This window comes from Coffea eugenioides, chromosome 2 (genome assembly GCF_003713205.1).
Source record: "Coffea eugenioides isolate CCC68of chromosome 2, Ceug_1.0, whole genome shotgun sequence".
In the NCBI taxonomy this organism is placed as follows: domain Eukaryota; kingdom Viridiplantae; phylum Streptophyta; class Magnoliopsida; order Gentianales; family Rubiaceae; genus Coffea; species Coffea eugenioides.
Genome location: NC_040036.1, coordinates 78,279,151 through 78,302,530, shown reverse-complemented (window position 1 = coordinate 78,302,530; position 23,380 = coordinate 78,279,151). Strand labels below are relative to the sequence as shown.

Sequence of the window (23,380 nt, the reverse complement as noted above, 5' to 3'; positions counted from 1 at the left end):
ACAACAATGCTCATAATCTCTTGTGAAATAATAAATCAACCGATGTATTACATTCAACTTTTCCTTTTCCTTTGTCTCATTACACAGGATTCAGGAAACAAGTTTCACCCTGCTGACAATGGTTTCCAAACGTATTCTAGATTCTAATCACCTGCCTTACAACTGAGATGAACGTCTCTAAATCACCCAAACACATGATCACACTTGAAATTTTTTGACACTAAAATCTTTAATAAGTTCTTTCGAAGATTAACAAAGATGGTCAAACCTTGAAAAAAGTATCAACATATCTCTCTTAATTTTAACAACAGGACCAAAAGCGACTCCTTAAGAGAAGCTGCAACATAACAAGGGCAAGTAGATTAGCCACTAAAGGACCTACAGTAAATAGAATAGACCTCCCAGCAGTAATTGCAGACACGCTGCCTCAGGTTCCGGTTCAAGTTCATAGAATGATTAGGATCAACTTAAAAAGATGACCAGCTTATAGCTTCTCTCCTCTACTACAACAGGAAGCTCGCATTCTTCACTTGCAGTTGGCTTGAAAGGCAGTTCCCCAGGCGTATACTGATTTGAAGTTTTGCACAACCTATGAAAAAGGATCTTGTGCACTAAAATAACCAAAGTCAGGAATAAACCTAGAACCCCCTTTTAGCTATATATGTGTGAGGAAACTAAAGGTCTGATTCAGACAGTCCTACTGTATCCACAGAGTTACTTAAGTTTTTTCTTTCCTTGTTGTAGAGATAAAGTCCAATCAGCAGGCCTCTTTTTCACAAATGCTTTTGTTTTGCTCCCTAGTTCCTCGTCGTCACTATCTTCTTGAGAATTTCCATTCAGTGTAGGCCCTCCAGGTTCCTCAGCATTCTTGACAACTTTCTTCTTATGAGATTCCAATTTAGCACGTAATCTTCTTTCAATCGGGTCATTTGACTGAACGACTTTGGATTCACGGGCAACTGCTGCACCAACCCCAAGCCTACAGGATCCTAACATGGTAAATTCTCAGCTCAAGTGATATAGAAATGGTGGTGTTTGATATACTCACCTGGAAGGCCGAACCTCTACTTTAGCAAATTTTTCATCCTCCAATTGACTCATACTATTAACCCATTGTTCAGCCTGCATGTAAGCAATAGATTAATCACTACATGGTATTAAAATTCCTGTACATAGTACACAGTAGTTAATAACTAATAAGCGAGCCACAAATTGGCACCTAACTGCGTTAAATCAAGAAATTACAGATTTTTAGTGCAAACAAGGAACTTGGAGCAGAACTGGTAAAATTACGTTTGTGAATGTCATGGCTCAATAGAAATATCAGGATGCAATCATTTTAATGTTTTCCCTTGATGCATAATTAAACAACATAAATTTCAAATGCCCATGAAAATGGAGTGAGAACAACCATATTGCCTTACCTTAGGTCTCGTCACAAATGGAGGACATATGCCAACGAATTTCGATTAACATATAACAATGTTAAAGAGTTTGAGAAAAAGTTACCAATTTGAATGCCTTATTAAACTTCACCAGCGGACGGAGTGATGCTTTTTTTGAAGCTTCATCTGACTTCATACTATCCTCTTCACCAATCTAATTAAAAATAACAAGGAAATAAGTGATCAAACACATCAAGAGTATAAAACCTTGAAATATAAGGGAGTTTATGACTACAAACAGCTATGTTTCATGTCTAACATAAAAATATTACTTCTAGAGCTCAATAGGAAGAAAGGATTAAAAAGGCATAGGCTACAAAAATATGAATGGTTTGGGAATGGATCAAAGTAATGGACAAATTTCGATGACAGGAAAAACTCATGGATTCAATAAAGGAGCTCATAACTATAATGGATACCACCTTGACTATGCAGTCATCTATTCATTAAACCTATCTACAACATTCTATCAACTTAACTATCAAATTTGGTGATTTAGTGCATTATCTCAATAAGTAAACACGAAATGTATAGGCTACTTAAAGGATTATTGAAAGCTACAACTTTCATACTTCAAAAGAAACTCTCAAATACAATACTAACTCATAAAATATTCCAATGTTCAATGCTGGCAGCTAACCACAAAACTGGTTTATGACCATACATGGTCCTATGTAACCATCAAATAAATACAGAATTTCCATGTTCAAACTTCACAGCAACACAATATGAGAAAGAATTGGAGGCTCTGCCATAAAGCACCACATACTTGAGCATGACACTACCTTCCACAAGACCGGGAGCTGGATGCTTTACCACACAAAATAACCACTAAATAGAATATACAACGCCACCACCTTGTAAATATTTGTCACCACTATTAACCACCAAACAGAAAGTATCAGTATTTACCAAATTTTTGGACAACAAACACAACTTTTGCACTCCAACCACCACATGCACATTACACACTCTACAGAATATCTGCTTTTACTGTACTTGAGGCTGACTCCAGAAACCAGTCACGAAGGTGATGATGTAAATAGTTTTAGCTTTTCAAAATTTTTCAAGAACAGGCTCTAAGTCAGTGATTTGTGCATTCTTCACAACGATGATATCAAATAACTGATTGCAGATTAAATGGTACTGAAACTTTAGAGATACATATTCTCTTGAAAATTTTTACCGTAAAAGTCTATTTGTGGTGAGAAACTCGTGATGTCAATGCACGTATCTGCTGCTTACAGGATTATAAAACAAAATGGAGTTATCAGAACACCGGGCAGGCTATTGTTTGCTTAATCCATTAAAATGCCTAATTCACGAAAAGACAAGCTATTTAAACAAAAAAGTTTAAGCTTTTATGTTTTCAACTTAATAAACGAAAAGGAGAAATCAAAAGCAAAATTACAACACCCCAAAACAGCTTTTAGTTTACAAATAAGCTATAATCAGAAGCAAACAAATAAGCTGATCATAACAAGCAAACGAGCACGGCTGGAAAACATATTCAATGGTTTTTATATTCAATAGCAACCTTTGCAAACGACCCAAAAAGACATAAAATCAAACAATCAAAAGGTAAATGGTTTTATTTCGTCTCTTGAATTCACTAGTCCGTAACAGCATGTACAAGAAAAAATACTTTTAAAACTCTTACCTTAGTTCTCAGTGTTCCTCCAAAAAGGGCACCGGAACACCAGAGGTCAGGGTTCTGCTGAACTGCAGGTTGCTCAGATGACGAATCTGGGGAAAGAAAGGAAGCCCTTTCTGCTGAACTTCAGGCTGCTGGAAAACGCCAGAGGTCGGGGCGTTTTATGGATTAATTGTATTTACCTCCCCTGAGTTTTGCCAAACAATTTTTTTTATTATTATTATTTTACCCTTGAAAATTAACAAATTCAACAACAATTAGATAAATAACTGAGACCACACCCCAATCTGTACCACCGCAATCTGCCATTGCCAACATATTCATAAATGCAATGCCCTCAGAGAACACCAAACATTATTATTAATTCCCAACTGTGATTGGAATAACTATGGGCCAAATTTTAGAAAATAAAATAAAATTGAGGCACCAATATTCCAAAGGAGAGTCAAATTTAAAACCTCTATAGGTTAATAATTTTAGAACGATACAAATTTTATTAATTTAAAGAGATATTAATTAATTGATAAATTAGTGCACTTACAATTTTAAAAAAATACCTCATTTAATTTTATTTTTATAAAAATATGAATTATTCTATTAATAAAAGTAGGCTAAAGTTCAAAGGTCTCAAGTTTAGAAAAATTTAGATTTAAATTTTAAGGGGAAAAAAACAACAATAGACTCATATTTTAACTCGTAGTTTAGGAAAATATGATATGTAATTTTATTAATTTATGATATGAATGATACTAAATGGTTATGTAAGGTTTTAAAAAAAAAATTATCTTATTATTTTATCAAAATTATCAATTTAGCTCGTTAGCCCAAGTCAGGATCGAAAAATTTTATTATTTGATAGAAGTTATTAATTTATCAAATACTAGTTTATAGATTTTTACTGTATCTCAAAATCTTCAAATAAAACTTCATTTGCATTTTTCATAATCATATATATACCCAATATTCAATCATTTTTTATCATGTGACCACTATTCAATCATTTTATTAGGTGACCAACATTCAATCAATTTTTATGTACAAAAAGGTCATATCTCACTTTTTAAGTGGCAAAAATGGCTCAGATCCTACTTTTTTAGAAGAAAAATAAATATGATTCAGTTCAAAAATGACTCAGTTTTTATAGAATTTCTATAGTAAATTACAATAATCTTGGACTGCATGCGTTAGCATTGGCAATTTATGCAAAAAAAAAAAAAAAAAGACTTTACATTTTACCATTTTATCCATTGCAGCAAAACATAGTGTTAATTTGCCTAAAGTTTTTCAGCTTGGTTAAATCAAAATTCCTTCACTCCTTCAAACATCAAAAGGAAACCTCTTTGGGTGAATGTCCAACGCATCAAATAAAACCTAAACATAAAAGGATTCATATTTTATGCACTTTCAACGTAGAAAATTTCTCTACGCCGATACATTTAAATGCACGCCGAATGTATAAAAAAGCAAATTTAAAAATGTAAACAAAAATTATGTGACAGACATCTAAATTTGCTAGCTGGGGTAATGAAATTTATACAGGCGTATAGAAAAAATAATCCAACATTTAATATAGAATTAAGTCGATAAACAATCAAATTAGCCCTCTAATTCCATGAAGTCAGAGAATACAAAATTGATTTATAGGACAAATCAGAATAGACTGTGTACAAATATGGGTGGCAAGGCTGAAGATGACAAACATCAAATTAAAAGAATGATAGAAGTACGATGACCTCTCAATTTGACCATTCTTTTTTTTTTTTTTTTTTGCGATACGATAGAATTCTCAATTTGACCATTCGATTGCAAAGGAGCTACTAATGCTATTTCCATTTAATTTACTGAAAAATCTCATGGATTTAAAGAACTCTCACAGCCTGTGAATCTTGTGGTAACATATTCTTATCCAACAGACTACAAAACACCTAAATTAATTTTTTTTAAAAAAATAGAAACCCTCTTTTCTATTTTTGAGACAATCCCAAATATTAAAAATTTTCCACTTCTTGTTCCCCCCCTAAAAACTCAAGAAATATTAAGAGTATATATATTCAAAAAGAAAAAGAAGTTTTCTCCATTTCTATTATGTTTTCGTATTTTAATTTTTTTTCCCTAGCACTCATCGTCATCATCTGCAAAAGCAGCAAGGAAAGAAGAGTCAAACCATCAACCCCCACTCCCCAGAGCCTTCTCTCTCTCTCTCTATCTATACATCGACCTATACAAACAGTAAAAAAAATAGGCTAAATATACATTTTCATATATAGATACAGGCACTTGTATGTACGTGCCCATCGCTCGATATTTCAATCCTAATTCAGTAAATCTCCCAATCGCCTTCTGATTTCCATTGAATTTCTACTTATTTTCTCTCTCCTCTCCCATTCTACCAGTTTCTTTCTCTTTCTTTCTTCAATTAGTGAAAACCCTAATCTTGAAAAACCTCCTCTTGAACCCTAGTGATTGGAATTTGTTTCAGCTCGTTTCAACTTTACAATCGAAACAACCATTCGGCTTGAGATATTCGGTAGTTTCTATTTTTTTCTTAATGTACTTTCTGAGGTAATCTAAGAAATTTAGGTTAAGTTGTTCTTACGTTTTCTGCTTTTCCGTCTGTTCCTTTCAGTTTATGCAGTTGTGTATAATTGGATTCAGTGGGATTTGGAAATTTGCAAAATTGAATGTGGTTGATTTGATTTGGGGGGGGGGGGGGGTTTTAGATTGGTTCTTACACATTTCAGCTGTGGTTGCCCGGAATTCTTTTTTTTGGGTCTTTTTTCTTTTCTTGAATTTTCTTGGATCAGAATGCTTTTGAGTAGTATATGTGGTAGTGTAGCTGTTTAGCCGTAGATGGGATTTAGTTTTGGAACTTTGTGCCAACTAAACAGATGGAGAGTCTTTATAGAAAAATGTGTGTTTTGCTTTGCCAGTGGAAGCGATTGGACCTGCATTGGAGTTTTCGATACGTTGTCTTCGACTGTGAAGAAGGGTGAATTTGTTTTTCTAGCTAGTTTTGGGTGCGTTTAAGAGTTTATTATAGGGTGGAAAGCTGGACTATGGCACTCACTCATCCGATGAATCTGTGTGATTTTTAAGTAGAGGACTTTTGTATGCCCTAGTTAGCTTGAACTCCACGTGGTCTTCTCTTTAAAAGTGAAAGGAAGCCTTGATTTTTATGCTAAAGGAAGGTCAGGTTCGTGAGTTGTTCTACTTCCTCGTGGGTGGGGTCGAGGGTGGGGCTGTTCTTTTTTGTTTTAGATGGTTATGAAATGTTGTGGGCTCACTTCTTGCAAAGGTCTTGTTGGATTCATTACGTGATTAAAACTTGAACGTTTTGTGATGGTACAATGCAATTTTATAGTGGCTCAGTTGCTAGGATCAATAAATGACTCTGAGACACAATAGTAGTAATGTCATTTAAATGTTAAAGCGCTCAACTTCTGAGTGTGGGTAAAGAATCAATTCGTACATTTCTTTGGGTGTCATATGTTAATGACGCCCAAAGATTAATTGGAGTAGCTTCATTGTGTGATTGACCTATCATTCTCAGTGTCCAAAGTTATTCTGTCACTTGTGCGAGGTTCTCTAGGGTTTCAAATCCGGCTTTTAATCTTGAACACTGTTGTATTTATCCTCCTATATTGTGTTCAAGCTTTACCATACTTTTTGCAACGAAGAATAGTGGCTTTAAGGTTCTGGAGAAATTTGCATTAGTTTTAAATTGTCGCGTAGTTACAAATTGTTGTCATGTCCGTCTAAGCAATTAATGACAATTTCTAATTGTTTAGCCTCTAATTTTCTCTTAATCAGTTATTTGCAATTCCTTTTTTCCTTTCTTTGATGACCTCTTACCATGGGAAATCAAATTCTTCAGTCTTAGAAAAATCAATTCTGTATTGCACTATTTAATGTCTAAAGTGCTAATACTTATCGCAACCGACAAATTTGACCCTATGTTGTTTAAATTGTTGAGATGGAACTTCTGTTGAATTGTCTTTTCGGTCTGGCTGTTCTTCTGACTTCTGTGCCCTAAAATACATTTTGTGTCATTTATAACTGCTCTTTAATGCTAAATTCTATGGCTAATATAATTATGATTGTTTATAATTTTTTTTTATCCTTCATGCTCTTTATTGCAGTTTGACCAGCATAAACCCTGCTGAGGTTCAATGCTGAAGGCAGCATGCAGATGATAGCTGGGAGACATGCAAAGGTATCATGCTGCCAGCTGCACTAGTGCAGTCAATAACACTGCCATTGGAGGATCTGCTAGGGATGTTTCCCGAGCTGAGTCATCTTCCATTCCGTCAAACTTTTCTTTGAATTCTAGGTACAAGAATCTTATGTCTTGTTTGGATTGCCATTTTTTCCTGAAAGATTTTTACATTTTTTGTGAATACAGTTTTCAATCACCTTTTTACCTCACATGCATCAAATCGGTACGATATATTTTTTTAACAAAAATTCCAACAAATAGCAATCCAAACGGGCTCTTAATTTTTTGCTCAAGCATGTTAAATGCAATTCATGCTTGTTTATACTTGCTTCATTGCAAATGCTTGATACACACAAAGCATATAGAAGCTTAACCAATGATAATTTTTCTTTTCTTTTAAAACTTTTGGGATCATTACATATTATATTATCATGTAGTTATGTCCAACATGCAGTAGTGCATGCTACTATGTCGAAATGTTCTGATATCCAGTTTATCATTTCATTCTCAGTAAAGAATTTGTTGCTGTTTGATCAATAATGGTTTTCTATCATCTTCTGGTTAGATGATTTTGAGCTTTAGTGATTTTTAGATGGAAACAATGAGAAGCTGGAACTGGAAAGATATTTACGACCAAAGATTTCTGAATCAATAGTTCATGTTAACTTGGATGGTTAAGAAATGCTATAATTTATCCTATTTGAGGCATGACTTTGGGTATTCAATTCACTAGTTCAGATCTGATCAAAATGTACTTTTGGAGGATTAATTAAAGTGAAAACGATTATGAGTATCCAGCTGTTGCAGTGGTTATTCATGTTAAATCTGTAATTGGAATTTTAATGTAGTCATATTTTATGGGATTTCCTTTGGGGTATGTCTAGGTTTAAGAAAAAAGAAAGGAGAGGACAAAATTCCACTCACTGGAAAGAAAGCAATGGAAAAGAGAAGATTGTAATACTCACTCGTTGTGTTTTGACTTAGAATGGAAATGAAAGTCTAATGTTCTGTTTCAAGAGGGATGAGAAACAAAAGGAAAGGGTTTCGCTTAGAAAAATGTATCTTGTAAGGGTGCTTGAAATTTCTTTATTTAATTGTATGGTGATTAAAGCAAAGGAGAGGTAGAAGCAGTCACATCAGTGAAAACTAATTATATCACATACACCTGGTTTAAGGATATTTACTGTACTTAGCCTTTTTTTAAAATGGGGTAATTAAAAAAATTTTAGGCTTGGTTTAAAATTAAAATTGCACCGATTTGAATAGATTGCTACTATGATTTGTAAAGAACTGATGAATCAACGTTGTTATCTCGGAGTCCTGATGAATCAACATTGTTGTCTGCTGGTAACGTGATGATAAGATGTTTCAGTTTGTAGTGCTTTGGAACTCATTATTGCTTGTGATTGAGCTGTTCAAATATCTTAATCATGTTACTGTTATCGTGGTGATGTTTTCTTTCTTTTTGATTCCTTTAAAAGAAGTGTATAAAATTTTGATGATGGTTGCGGGTATGGCAAGTAGCCTCTAGTTGGAATTATTTTGGTCCACGACTATTTCTTTAAAAATCTTGCTCCCTTGCTCTTTTGTCTTCTTAACTCGAGGCATCTTGTCCTATGGTTCTTTCATATCTGCAGAAATTGGCTTCATAGTCATAGCATATTAATAATTCTCTATATAAGTTAGCAGCTCGCTTTCTTGTATGGGAAATGCCTTTAGTTGGATGTTAGTGTGCAAAATCCTGTATAATTTCCAGATTAGTCTTGCTGACTTACTCTTCTGTAGTCATTGACTTGGGGTAATGTGTCTGATTAACTTTTTTCAAGTGGTTGCATTTGGCACATATCTAGAGAACCCATCTCTCTCAATGTTAAAACAGATTTCAAGATAATATATTTTATTCTCTAATTGTTTAGCTTCATTCTGCTATTTCAATTATACTGTAACTGAATTAGGGTTTTTAGTTTCCCCTATTTATTTTGCTCCTAAGAGATAAATGGGTTAGTTTTTCCAATTAAAATACTGCTGACATGCTTAATGATTTTAATATTGCTCCTTCAGGCGACCGTTACCTTTAACTCCATATAAACTGAGGTGTGATAAAGAACCATTGAATTCCAGGTAATTTCTGTTGAAATTATGATTGCCCACTGTAGATCTTTTGTCCTTTCATCTGAGATTGTTTCTATATGTACCATCATCATCAATGACAACCAGTGTTAACTTATTAATTGGGTACCATTTGACAGACTCGGGCTGCCTGACTTTCACCTCCAGACTCCTACTTGTCCTGAGGAGACGTTGACCAGGGACTATGTGCAGTCTGGTTATAGGGAGACGGTTGAAGGGATTGAGGTAACTTTTTGGGTGTCTTCTATTTAGAATTTTATGGTTGTATGGATATGATTATTGCAATCTTTATTTTTTCTTTTATTGGAGTTGGTACCTCAGTAGGGATATGTCTTCACTAATGTTTCCAGGAAAATAGAGAGACTTCATTATCACAAATTCAGACTTTTACAAAGCCAGTCATCCTCAAGTGCAAGGAGGTAATTGTTCTGTGTTTAATGGTGTCACCGGTCTCCCCTTTTATTTTCAACGAGCTACACATTTGTAGGCTTGGTATTCATTAGACTTGGAAGTAATGCTTGCCTGATACCGTCTCTCTTTGTTTCTGTGCTCTTTTGCAGTCAATAAGAAAATGTCACAGGGCTATTAATGAGTCCCGTGCACAAAAACGAAAGGTGATGCTGTTTTTCCTCCTGACTTTTTGATGGATGAGCTGATTATATTGATCTTGGCTAAAATAAAAACCTGTCCTGCATGTCTCCTGAAATGTGGGAAAATTGTCCATCTCTATCTTTTTTGAATTAATGTTTACTTCTTGGTGGTTTAGCCTGTCTACTTATTACTTATCAGGACGATTATGGAAATTGTTGTGATTGTTGTAATAAAGTATTTTGAAAGCATAAAATGGATAAATGCGCCTATTTTTGCAGGCGGGCCAAGTTTATGGTGTGCCTCTTTCAGGTTCACTTTTAAGTAAACCTGGCCCCTTTCCTGAGCAAAAACCATGTGGTGAAGAGTTTCGAAAGAAATGGATTGAGGTTAGTCTCCACTAAGTATTTTTCTGCATCTGGGTTTGTGTGTTCATGGATATGGCTTTCTTGCATATGCTAGTGCGAGAATGTGTTTATTTCCTTTTAGTACTGAAGTCTACAGGATGAGCTGGGTGTTGGATTGGTGTTATCATGTTCTAGACATTCGTAGTTTTACATTGTGGTTTATGACAGTTAGTAGGAGTTTATTCTTAAGAATAAGTAACAGAAAATATTGTTGAAGATGACTATTGTGCATATGGCTCCTGTAGAACTAATAAAAGTGTAATTCTAGTTGACGTTGATATATTTCAATCATTTGAGTCTGAATTGTCATAGATTATGAACAAACATTTATGCCCTATGCATGTTAAAGTGTGCTAGTTAGCTGGAATTAAATTTGACGTGCAGTGTCCTAGTTAGCTGGAATTAATATTGCTTATACTCTAACAATTTATTCTGTCAGTCATTACCTATGCATGTTAGTTGTTTATATGGATGTAAACAGGGCCGACACTTGTGTTTTTATTCTATGCAAACCTGAAACATGTTGGAAGTTCTTCTATTTATGCCTGTCACTCAGATCCTATAGGGTATATGGTCGTACCACAAAATCAGTGTTGCTCATTGGCTTGCTATTTTAGGGGATTGAATAACCTGAATTTTTGTATATTGAATGAAAAGAATATTGGGTGCAAACCCTCCAAGTTTAAAGTTTTAATTCATGATGGCTATCCCATTGTTATAAGCAGAACCACTGGGAATTTATTGAAAATGAGCTTAATAAATCAATCAAGGACTGAAGGAGGCACAGACAATTTTAAAACTTTTGAAAAGAGCTTAGCTACTAACATTTTGGTTGAATGTTAGTTCCTTATGTGGATGATACCACAGTGACAAAAGATTCATTCCCATTGTTGTCTTTAATTATCCTCCTGTGTCTGTTGTAAAAGTAGATGGTGGACATGTTGTTTATAAACTATAAAACACACACAGATGCACACTAAAAAAAGGTAGTGTTACATGAGTAAAATATGATATACATTTGGAAAATATATGATTGTAGTATTTTTTACATTGAAAAATTGGATATGCATTTGCAAGGGCAACATTGAAACTGACTGTAAAGGATATGTAGAGTCTTGTGTCCAAAAGCCATGTTTAGGCCTTTCTAGTGTACTTAGGTCCATATTTGAACGGTCCTGGAGACCTGCTTTGATACATCTGTTGCCACTGTTAAATGCTTCCTCCATATTTCATTCCCTATGGAGAAGATGAAATGCATAATGAAGCTTTGGGGTGACCTGTAGGGTTATACAGAAGGGGAAGGGATTTACTTGACTAGTAAACAAAATACGCTATTTTTTTTCCGACTCAAAGCAATTGACTTTTGTCGAATGAAATAAACCTAATCCCAGAACTAATACCAAAAGCCGGCAACTCTTGGTACAGCTCCAGGGACTTATCTACCCAACTAACCCAACCCCCCCAACCCGATGTGGGATAAACTACTCTAGGTGTTCCCAACCTAAGCTAAGAACCCCGGCACATGAACTAAGCATGCTAATCCTAACGAGCAGTTTGTCTTTTTCCGACTCAAAGCAATTGACTTTTGTCGAATGAAATAAACCTAATCCCAGAACTAATACCAAAAGCCGGCAACTCTTGGTACAGCTCCAGGGACTTATCTACCCAACAAAATACGCTATTCATTGGCATGTTTTTGAGGTTAAAACTCTAACTTGAGCAACTGTATATCCTATGCAGATGCATGAGTTTCTTGTGTTAAAGCTCTTTTCTTTTGTAACCCTAGTGTCTGCTAGCTCATTATTTGAACATTTTCCCAGGGATTATCTCAACCGCATAAAAGATTGTGTTCTTTGGCTGATCATGTTCCTCATGGTTACCGGAGGAAATCTCTTCTTGAAGTTCTCATTAGGAATAATGTTCCACTACTCAGAGCTACTTGGTTTGTGAAAGTGACTTATCTTAATCAGGTATTGAGTATCCCTCCATGCAATATTGTTATGGAATTATTATTTTTTTATTATATACTGTTGAACTTAGCAGATTATGGTTTAACCTTGCAGGTACGGCCTGGCTCTTCCAATTTGTCTGGTGGTGTGCCTGACAAAACGCAGTTTTCCCGATCAGAGCAGTGGACAAAAGATATCATAGATTACCTCCAGGCGCTCTTGGATGAGTTTGTTTCGAAAAATAATTTTCATTCCACTCTGCATATTAGGGATCGATCACCACAAATGGTTTATCCTGGGACCCTACAACATCGAAATGATGCTGCTTCTACTTCTACTGATGCTGATGAGCCTTCTTTGCATTTTAAGTGGTGGTATGTGGTTAGGCTCTTACAATGGCACCATGCAGAAGGACTGATTGTTCCATCTCTCATTATTGATTGGGTTTTTAATCAACTGCAGGTATTCTACATATGATTTTGAATATTTTGTACTTTGATTAAATTCATCAACTGGTAATACTTTTGTTGGTAATTTCATTTTTTTGCCTTCCCAGGAAAAAGAGCGTCTTGGGATTTTGCAGTTGTTACTGCCTGTAATATATGGTGTAATCGAAGCCGTCGTATTATGTCAGACCTACGTGCGAACTCTGGTTGGCATAGCTATGCGTTTTATTCAAGAACCTTCTCCTGGTGGGTCTGATCTTGTAGATAATTCCCGAAGGGCTTATACCATGTCTGCTCTTGTTGAGATGCTTCATTATTTGATAATTGCTGTTCCTGATACTTTTGTTGCTTTGGATTGCTTTCCCTTACCATTGTGTTTGGTAACTAATGTGGTCAATGATGGGAGTTTTTTGTTGAAGATAGCTGAAGATGAAAGCAACATGAAAACTGGTCCCCTTGAAGTAGCCTGCTTGCAGAGAGACAAGGGTGTTGAGGTTCACCCTGACTCTTTGACCATAAACTGTATTGTTTCATCTATTCAGAAACGTGCAGAAAACCTTGCAAAGGCTGCCAGACCGGGACATCCAAGTCAAAATGTAGCTAAAGCTTTACTGGCATTAGATAAATCTCTTATTCACGGAGATGTGTCAGTGGCATATAAACTTCTTTTTGAAAATCTTTGTGATGGAGCTGTTGATGAACGTTGGATTGCTGAAGTGAGTTTGTGTCTACGGTCATCGCTCAAGTATATTGGAGCAGTGACCTTGTCATTTATTTCCTCTATCTTTTTCATTTGTGAGTGGGCAACTTGTGATTTTAGGGATTTTCGCACTGGCCCACCATCAGGCCAGAAGTTCACTGGGAGAAAAGACCTCTCTCAGATATATATTGCTATACGGATTTTGCAGCTCAAGAGGAGAGAGATGCAAAGCTTGTCTCAGGGCAAGAACGAGAGTAGCCTTGCTCCTGATACTCTAGCCAAAGATCCTGATTTGCAGAATAATTATCCAGGCAGGTTTCCTGTTGGCAATGCTTGTGAACAAAATAAATACAGTTTAAAGAGTGGGAAAACTAGACATTTGTCAAATATTTTTGAAAGCCCGAGCCCTTTACATGACATTATTGTCTGCTGGATTGATCAACATGAAGTACACAGTGGAGAAGGCGTCAAGCGGCTTCAACTACTCATAATGGAACTTGTGAGGGCTGGTATCTTCTATCCCCAGGCTTATGTGAGGCAATTAATTGTTAGTGGAATCATGGATGGGAATGGGATTTCAGTTGACCTGGAGAGACGGAAGAGACATCATAGAATTTTGAAGCAGCTTCCTAGTTCCTATGTACATGATGCTCTCGAAGAAGCACAGGTTCTTGAAGGAGCAATGCTTTTGGAGGTGATTAATACATATGCAAATGAGCGTCGCTTGGTACTTCGTGGCCTGCTTGATTGCCATAAGAGTTCTGGCAGCTCTTGGCAGAAACAAAAGCATTATTATAACTCAGGAGGTGGCAGTGCATCTCCTTCTTCTGTTGATCAGTGGAGATCTCTTCAGGGGATATCCAGTTTAACTACCAAAAATGTTGATCAAGTTGTTGAGCTTGAAGATCTAAAGGCTTCAATAGTAATGTTGCTGCAGCTTCCTAGTTCATCACTGTCAAGTGACAGTGGACTAGAAAATTTTGTTGGGGGTTTTAAGAGATCTACGGGATCTTCTATTACCAAGATCGATATTGGTGAAGGAACACCTGGATGTGAAGAGTGTAGAAGGGTGAAGAGACAAAAGTTGAGTGAAGATAGGAGCTCATACCCACAGGGATTTTTATCCAATGCATTGGATGATGAAGATATATGGTGGCTGAGGAGGGGCCCGAAGTCTCTCGACAAAATGGATCCACCTCCTAAGCAAGCCAAGCAATCTGGAAGGGGGAGGCAAAAGGGTGTTCGTAAAACACAAAGCCTTGCACAGTTAGCAGCTGCTAGAATTGAAGGTAGCCAAGGGGCTTCCACAAGTCATGTTTGTGATAATAGGGTGAACTGCCCACACCATAGAACTGGTGTTGAAGGTGATGCTCCAAAATCTGGGGATGGGATCAGAATGGCATATGGTAGTGACATTGTTTCAATTGGAAAAGTTCTGAAAAAGATGCGACTTGTGGAGAAGAGAACTGTGATGTTATGGTTGATAAGTGTTGTAAAGCATCTTGTTGAAGAAGCTGAAAAGACTGCAGCAAAAGTTGGTCAATATGGCAGACCATATTCTGCTGTTGATGATGCAAACTCTGTGCGATGGAAGCTTGGTGAAGATGAATTATCTATGATTTTGTATCTGATGGATGTTTCTAATGAATTAGTATCTGCTGCCAGGTTTCTTCTCTGGTTGCTGCCAAAAGCTCTTAGCAGCCCTGCTGCTTCCATCCACGCTGGTCGGAACATCTTAATGCTTCCAAGAAATACGGAGAATGTTGTTTGTGAAGTCGGGGAGGCATTTCTTGTATCATCTATTAGGAGGTGTGCTCTTGGTTTTCTCAAGTCATTTTGTCAGCTTGGCTTTGAATTATTTTGCTGACTGTTGTGATTTTTTGTGTGCATTGCTTGCTATATTGCCTCCTGCATTAGTGTTTTATGTTTGAATATCATTAGATTTCCCTATCCTTACCTTCTAGAAAATGGTTTGCAGTGTTTATACTAGTCAAGTGACCCTGTGTGGTTTTTGTGATTGTGTAAATAACCTAACAGGTTCCTACCTAATTTGTGAAGCCCCTGGTTCTTAACTATCCAGTATCCTTGGGTATACTCACTTCTGATAAAATTATCTTCAATCTATTACTCAAGGATGGTTCAAAGGTTGAAAATCCAACTACAGAGGCACCACTTGAACTTTTCATTTTCCCAAATAAAGTTAAAATTAGACATCGGTCTTTGTTTCTATTAAAATTTATCAAGGTCTCTCAAGTTGTTAGGGCTGTTTCCTAGTAGGCTTTATTGTTAGCTTGATTCTTCTTTATTGACCTATAGTAGTGAAGGTCTTGGACAACGTTGTGACATTGACCACTTTGCACCATCTAATAATTTGACTTTTTCACAAAATTTTCTTTCTGGTCCTAGATAGATAAACTACTTATGAGTTACCATTTCTGAAGGGATTTGGATAATGTGATTAACTAACCTTTTACATTAGCATATTTCAGAATACCCCCAAACAAGATTAAAAGAAAAAAAAGAACCAACAGTAATACCCCCAAAAGACACTTAAAAAAAAAACTAAAAAATGCACAAAAAATAACCCAAAGAGTGACACTTGCACACACTCATCACCCATTATCTGTCTGCCACCAACCCCTGCCACCCACTGCTACCCTTCCCCTTTCTTCCACCCCCACCCCACCCCGGGGGGGGGGGTATCCCCTTCCTTCAGGCCTGCTTCTTTAATGACCAGATCTGGTCTGGTAGTGGTTGCTGGGGAGGGAAGGTGAGAACGGGGAGGGGCAGGAGGCAGTTTTTGTTTTGTTGGGGTGGGGGAAGGGGGAGGGGAGGGCCAGGGGGAGGACGAGTTTTGCAGGTAGGGAGGAGGGAGGAGGAAGCGGAGAAGGGGGAGGTGGCAGGGTTGTGGAGATGGGATCTGGCGGTGCATAAAACACCTTAAAAAACTCCCTAACAACACCTATTCCAGTATGTTTTTAAGTAACGTTATTAACAGTAAAGGTTTATAGTAACACCCCAAAGAACACCCAATCCAAATGGGCCTCTCGTTTACAGTTTGTTTTGTGAGGTAGGATTGGATGAGAGAAGAAAAGAAAGTGAGAGAAATGGAAACTTTTCATTCACTTGCCAGTTTCTTCAAAGACAGAAAAGAACGGATTTAGCTGGATTGAGACGGATGAATTTTGTTGCTACAGTTTAAAAATTTTTCCACCCATTTATGGGCTGATTTGGATGGAAAGTTGGGGAAAGCCTTGTAAATCTTTTAAAGGATCAGTTCTGTCCTTGGATGACTACTAAACAAAATTTTAATGACATGTGTATCCAAAATCATTCCATTTCTTTCTTAAATCCCCAAACAACATTATGATCTCTTCTCTTCTTTTCTTTTCTCTGATACATTAGGTCCCCCCCAAACTCCTTTTTTATATCATAAACTCTCAAACTAGCCATTCAAGTATTTTCAAACAGAATTTGGGTTATGAAGGTTTTGTTACTGTAGATTGTTAGTTGATATTGATTTTGAATTGCATTTCTTTGACGAGTTGTTGTCTATGCTTTGTGCTTTTCTGCTTCTCCTTCTGGACTACTGCAGCTTCTACTTATGTACAAACAACTATCCATGCATTTTCCAACACGCCTCTCTTTTGAATCATGTTTTGGCAGGATCTCTCTATTTGTGACAAAATTTGAAAAACTTTTGTTTTCATATTGAACATATATATTAGATTCCCTGAGACAGTTTGTGTTATTGGGCCCTACATTTTTCCATTTTCATCTTGATTTTTGGATTTAGTGGTTTAGAAAGCATATGAAAACTTTGAAGTTGATTTTAGGGAATGAGAAAGTTGTTGGAGATTGTGATGTCTAAGTTTGCTCTTGCGAAAAGTTTTAACTGTGGCTTCATTTGGTGTTAAAATATATCAGGACATCTTCATGTGATAAATAATTCTTAAGACCTGGGTAGTAGTATTTTTTCTTAAAACTTTGGTGATTTTTATTCTTTTTATTTTGTGGAAGCATTTGACATTTGAAGCCATTGAATATAAGCTCAAGCATTGTACTCCCTGTTGCATTGTCTGCTTCCAATACCAAATTTCATAGTTCTGATTTATAGATAATAAAGTCCATCCTTTCTCAAAACTATGATAAAACTTGAGTTTCTGGTTGGTATACATCTTTCAATGAAGATATATAATGCGTGAGGGTGATGAAGTGAACTATTTATACTGTTCTGTTTTAGGTATGAAAATATAATCGTAGCCGCAGATCTTGTTCCTGAAACCTTGAAAGCTGCAATGCATCGAGTTGCAGCCACAATGGCCTCTACCGGAAGGGTTTCAGGTTCTTCAGCTTTGGTTTATGCAAGAAATTTGGTGAAGAAGTACGGAAACGTGGCTAGTGTTGTTGATTGGGAGAAAAACCTTAAATCATCTTATGATAAAAGACTCATTTCTGAGCTTGAATCTGGAAGATTGCCTGATGCGGAGTTTGGCTTCCCACTTGGAGTTCCTGCAGGAGTTGAAGATCTTGATGATTTTTTCCGTCACAAGATAAGTGGTGTACGGGTGTCCAGAGTTGCTTTGACAATGAGAGATATAGTACAAAGGCAAGTTGATGAAGTTTTTCAGTACTTTTGTGGCAAAGAAAGAAAGCTTTTTGGGCCTGGTACAGTAAAAAGCCCTGTCTTGGAAAACTTGGATGATGGTTATCAAATAGCTCAACAAATAGTAATGGGATTAATGGAGTGCATGAGGCAAACTGGTGGTGCTGCTCAGGAAGGTGATCCTACTTTGGTATCCTCTGCTATTTCTGCAATTGTCAGTAATGTTGGACTGGTTATTGCTAAAATTCCTGACTTAACTGCTGGCAATCACCTAAATTTCCAGTCCACATCCAGTTCAATGCATTTTGCTCGACGCATTTTACGCATCCATACAACTTGCTTGTGCCTGCTGAAGGATGCACTTGGTGAGCGTCAGAGTCGTGTCTTTGAGGTTGCTCTTGCAGTTGAAGCTTCTACTGCCCTTGCTCAAGTGTTTGTGCCAGGAAAGGCTCCTCGCACTCAATTTCATCCATCTCCTGAATCCCATGATTCTAGTTCAAACTCCTATGAAACCTTGAATAGTTCTGTTAAAAGTGTACTTGGACGAGGGGCAAAAATTGCTGGAGCTATTTCTGCACTTCTTGTTGGGGCACTTCTTCAGGGAGTTACTAGCCTTGAGAGAATGGTTACTCTCTTCAGATTAAGGGAAGGGCTTGATCCAATTCACTTTTTCAGGAGTTTGAAATCCAACTCAAACGGGAGTGCTCGTTCCATTGGGGCTCCGAAGCTGGATAATTTGGTTGAAGTTTCCACCCACTGGTTTCGAGTGCTTGTAGGTAATTGCAGAACTGTTTCTGATGGATTTATTGTGGAGCTCTTGGGTGAAGCGTCAGTTGTAGGTCTCTCTAGAATGCAGAGAGCACTTCCTCTGAACTTGGTCTTTCCGCCTGCCTATTCTATATTTGCATTTGTCATATGGAAAGGATTAATTTTTAATACTGGTGTTGGCTTGCGTGATGACCTCCAACAATTGTATCAGTCCTTAGCATTGGCGATAGGTGATGCATTAAAGCACCTTCCGTTCCGTGATGTGTGCCTGCGAGACACTCATGGCCTTTATGATCTCATAGCTGCAGATGCCATTGATTCTGAGTTTGCAGCCTTACTGGAATCACATAGTGCAGACGTTCTTTACAAATCCATGGCCTTTGTTCCTCTCAGGGCACGGCTTTTCTTAAATGCCCTTATTGACTGTAGAATGCCACAGTCATTGCTTAAACCAGAGGACGGTAATAGGATGCAAGGGCAAGGTGGCCTAAAGAACTATTATCAGGAGAAGGATGCAAATTTCAGAGATAAGCTTGTGCATGTTTTGGATACATTACAACCTGCAAAATTTCACTGGCAGTGGGTTGAGCTTAGGCTTCTTTTGAATGAACAAACAGTCATTGATAAACTGAAAAATGAAGCCCCTTTGGCTGAGGCTATTAAATCAGTTTCACCAAATGCTGACAAGGTTGCAGTTTCTGAGAAAGAGAGCAGCTTTGTTGAACTCGTTGTAATGAGGTTACTTGCCAGACCAGATGCTGCTTCACTCTTTTCTGAGGTTGTGCACCTTTTTGGAAGGTCACTTGAGGACCAAATGCTAATGCAAACTAAATGGCTTCTTGGGGGCACTGATGTTCTTTATGGAAGGAAATCAATTCGGCAACGGCTTATCATTAATGCTGAAAAAGAACATCTATCAACTAAACTGCAGTTCTGGAAGCCATGGGGGTGGTGTGATTCAAACTCTGATTCGCGGAAAACAAGGGGAAGCAAGAGGAAGTTTGAAGTCGCCTCTCTTGAAGAAGGTGAGGTGGTTGATGAAGGTTCAGATGTGAGATTTCCTGGAAGAGGATCCACTCAAGTTGTGGATGTTGAAGGTTTCTTGGTGAGTCAGCAGCATGTGACAGAGAGAGCATTTATTGAATTAGTTCTCCCTTGTGTGGATCAAGGCTCTGATGCCTCAAGAAACACCTTTGCAAACGACATGATCAAACAGATGAATAACATTGAGCAGCAGATAAATGTACTTTCTCATGGAGCAGCTAAATCTGTTGGATCAGTTGCATCTGGAGCAGAAAGCCCAGCAAGCAAGGGCAATAGCCGAAAAGGTATGAGAGGTGGGAGTCCTGGATTATCCAATTCCAGACGACCTGCGGGACCAGCTGATGGAGTACCATCTTCCCCTGCGGGGTTGCGAGCTTCCATGTCATTGCGCTTGCAGTTTCTCCTAAGACTACTTCCTACTATGTGCACTGATGGGTAATTCTGTAAACTGATTACACAATTTGTTCATGAGGGCATATTACCCCTTCTTGGAGACCATTCTCAATATAAAAGTCCTGAATTGCTTTTGCATGCTCCAGCTGAATTTTGTTTAAGACGGAATCTTTCCATGCATGTTCTCCTATCCAGATTTTACTAATATGAAGCAAATGCCTGGGCGTTATTTATTTGAAACTTTAAGGTTAAAAATAGTTTTGATTGATGATGAAGTTAATATGTCACATGGATAAAGGACAGTTTACGGAAGGGAAATTTCAATTACTGGTCAATGGTAGAAGGTATTGTGCAAGTTTTCTAACTCTAGGAAGGATTTTTTCTGCCAATAACTTGTGCATGTACTATGTCCCCCATTCTTTAATGTTGAGCGCGTTGATTTACCATATATCTTGGTTATGCTGAATGCATCCATGTCTGTGATGAAACTAATCATCTCTAGCTATATTGCTTATTGTTAATATAAGCTTCATTTTGGACTTGTCAGGGAGCCAGGAAAGAGTATGAGACAGATGCTTGCTGCGGTTATATTACGCCTTCTAGGATGTAGAGTTGTCCATGAAGCTGCAGGCCATACCACAAGTTCAACTTTGAATTTATCCAAGAGAGATGTCGAGTCGCTTACAGAGGCTTCTGCTACATCTGTACTTTTATCTGGGGAAAGTCTTTTCGATTGTTTGTTATTGCTGCTACATGGACTGCTGAGCAGCTATCGACCTAGCTGGCTGAAGTTGAAATCTAACTCCAAGTCCGCCTCCGAGTGCGGCAAGGACTTTAGTGTTTTTGGTCGTGAGGTGGCGGAGAATCTGCAGGTTTGGTTGACTGCATACAATCTGAAATTCATTTACTGGACGCAGCTTATTATTTGATTTTCTTTTGTATTTACCTTTTATTGCAAAAGTATTAGTCCCAAAAACACATATTAGATAAACACAGAAAACCAGAAGATTTATCTGATGGAGTACTTGTACAAGATAAGCAATCCATTATCAGATTTGCGTTTTGCTTCATGTTCAAAATGTTATAACATGACCTGAGGGAATGCATGTCAAAGGACCTCCTTTTCAAATTGCTTTGGCATGCTATATGAGTTGTGATTAGCTTTTTATTGAGGAGTTCTTTAGTTCATTCAGTACTATTCCATTTTTATAAGCTGCATCATCGATGCACGCAGTTTATGAGGACTACATTTACACCACGAATGCTTATGCTTTTCTTCCAAAAAATGGAAAGTTCTCCTTCATATAAAGAATAAAAGTCCTTGCGATTAATGTGTTGAAGTTTCAAATTTTTTGGTTTGAACATCATATTCTCGTGGACTTCTGCTCCATGGTTGACACGTCAATTTCTTTTATTTTTGAAGGCTAAATTGACTCTAGGGTATGGACTTCGAAAAATGTGATAGTAAGTGGAGAATTATCAAGGATACTTATATTTTTTCTTTCTGACAATTTTAATCAATGCAGAATGATCTGAACCGCATGCATATGCCGGACCATATCCGGTGGCGCATTCAAACTGCAATGCCAATTCTTCTTCCATCTGTTCGGTGCTCAATCTCTTGTCAACCTCCATCTATATCACCGGCTTCGATTGCTGCTCTCCAGTCCAGCAATCAGATATCAGTTTTACAGCCTCACAATTCAATCCTATCCCAGAGAAATCCAGTTTCTTTGGTTCGAACTGTCGCTAATATGGCAGGGAAGGCTAAGCAACTGCCACTGCAAGATCTGGACTTGGAAATTGACCCTTGGACGCTATTGGAGGATGGAACGGGTGTGCAATCTTCGAGTAACTCTGCTGCTATTGGTGGTAGTGACCATGCTAATTTGAGAGCATCAAACTGGCTCAAGGGGGCCATTAGGGTGAGGAGGACTGACCTCACCTACATTGGTGCAATAGACGAGGACAGCTGATATGAGTAGTACTTCAATTTTGAATTCATATACAAAGGGAGCACCCAGCAGGAAAGCGTCCTCGCTCATCCGTGACGGGAAAGTGGCCATCGGGGTTGCTCTAATTGCCTTTGGCAGCAAAGGCATCTGCTTAAAGGCACATTCTTTTTGGGTGCACGGGGTTCTGACTGGGTCACGTGGAGTCATGGACGACATTCTTTGGCGGCCTGTCCATTTTACCTCGCAGCCCTGATTGACAACTAACCCTTTGATCACTCCCTTCTGGACAGCACAATTCTTGGCGCAGTTCAGAACTTGTTGTACATATAGGGATAACTACTTCCCCCTTTTGGGATGAGTAGAATGTCTCAGAAATGATTTTCTGCTCTTTCATGCTCAGCGCTTGTTGTTACATCTTGCAAATTGAGTAAAGTATCTTAAGAATGTTGTAGCTTTTCTATTTTCTCTCTCTCTCTCTCATGCTTTGCCTGTCATTTTTGGTAAAAATGTTACTTGTTTCTGATTTTGCAGATTTTGCATGAAGCCTGGCCAAGTAACAAAAGTTTCGGGTTTACTTTCCGATTTCCTTGTTTTTACATGCGAACAGTATTAGCGCATATTTGTAACAAAGACTTCTTTAGTTTAGGATTTGTAACAGCCTGGCATCACAAACTAGACGTATTGATACAATTGTCTTAACAATTTTGGCTAGTTTTTCTTAAGGTCTATTCTCCGACCGGCTGCTCAAGCCAGGTCAAATGTACGGGTTCCTCTCTATTGCTGTTTACTTGCGTTTATGTCCTGTTTACTTTGGAGCAGAAGGGACTCTGATTGGTGGAACGACTTTATTCGCCATCATCTGTATTACTTTATAAGTCGTGGTTTTAGGCTTCTCCATCCTAAATGAACGGTACATCTTTGACCAGCTCTCCAGCTCTAACTTTTTCTCTTGGATTATAATTTTTTTGTGGTTCAAGAGAGACTGATCTTACAAGGAGGAGAAAAGGGGGGATTTGAAATTTTCAGTATGTTCTTCTGTCCAAACAGGCTAATACAAACATATTTTTGAAAATTTTCAT

General features: G+C 37.6%; 2 protein-coding genes across 4 annotated transcripts; one reads left to right on the top strand and one right to left on the bottom strand.

Annotated features, from left to right (window-relative positions):
* Positions 1-28: 28 nt before the first annotated feature.
* LOC113761935 lies at positions 29-3,278 on the bottom strand. The gene is made up of 4 exons (XM_027305129.1): positions 3,106-3,278; positions 1,510-1,599; positions 1,049-1,122; positions 29-979 (listed from the first exon to the last, which is right to left on the bottom strand). The coding sequence occupies exons 2-4, from the start codon at positions 1,579-1,581 to the stop codon at positions 715-717; spliced, it is 411 nt and encodes a 136-aa protein (XP_027160930.1). The 5' UTR covers positions 1,582-1,599; positions 3,106-3,278; the 3' UTR covers positions 29-714.
* Positions 3,279-5,322: 2,044 nt separating this feature from the next.
* Positions 5,323-23,076, top strand: LOC113762237 (mediator of RNA polymerase II transcription subunit 12). Of its 3 annotated transcripts, none has more exons than XR_003467180.1 (14): positions 5,323-5,661; positions 7,239-7,429; positions 9,377-9,436; positions 9,565-9,670; positions 9,796-9,864; positions 10,006-10,059; positions 10,315-10,422; positions 12,261-12,410; positions 12,504-12,851; positions 12,946-15,344; positions 17,779-20,388; positions 20,894-21,218; positions 21,873-22,728; positions 22,833-23,076. XR_003467180.1 is itself a non-coding variant. In XM_027305602.1 (13 exons), the coding sequence occupies exons 2-13, from the start codon at positions 7,305-7,307 to the stop codon at positions 22,320-22,322; spliced, it is 6,804 nt and encodes a 2,267-aa protein (XP_027161403.1). In that variant the 5' UTR covers positions 5,323-5,661; positions 7,239-7,304; the 3' UTR covers positions 22,323-23,064. The 3 variants fall into 3 exon arrangements, 1 of the variants encoding a protein (XP_027161403.1); XR_003467181.1 differs by having other exon boundaries at positions 21,873-22,733; XM_027305602.1 differs by having other exon boundaries at positions 21,873-23,064.
* Positions 23,077-23,380: the final 304 nt, after the last annotated feature.

Coding starts and splice junctions, on each gene's coding strand:
- LOC113762237 (XM_027305602.1), top strand. CDS start 7,305: ATGCAAAGGTATCATGCTGCCAGCTGCACTAGTGCAGTCAATAACACT. Junction 10,423..12,260: donor TTCGAAAGAAATGGATTGAG/GTTAGTCTCCAC, acceptor ACATTTTCCCAG/GGATTATCTCAACCGCATAA. Junction 12,852..12,945: donor GGGTTTTTAATCAACTGCAG/GTATTCTACATA, acceptor TTGCCTTCCCAG/GAAAAAGAGCGTCTTGGGAT.
- LOC113761935 (XM_027305129.1), bottom strand. CDS start 1,581: ATGAAGTCAGATGAAGCTTCAAAAAAAGCATCACTCCGTCCGCTGGTG. Junction 1,123..1,509: donor TTAATAAGGCATTCAAATTG/GTAACTTTTTCT, acceptor GCTTACATGCAG/GCTGAACAATGGGTTAATAG. Junction 980..1,048: donor GTAGAGGTTCGGCCTTCCAG/GTGAGTATATCA, acceptor AGGATCCTGTAG/GCTTGGGGTTGGTGCAGCAG.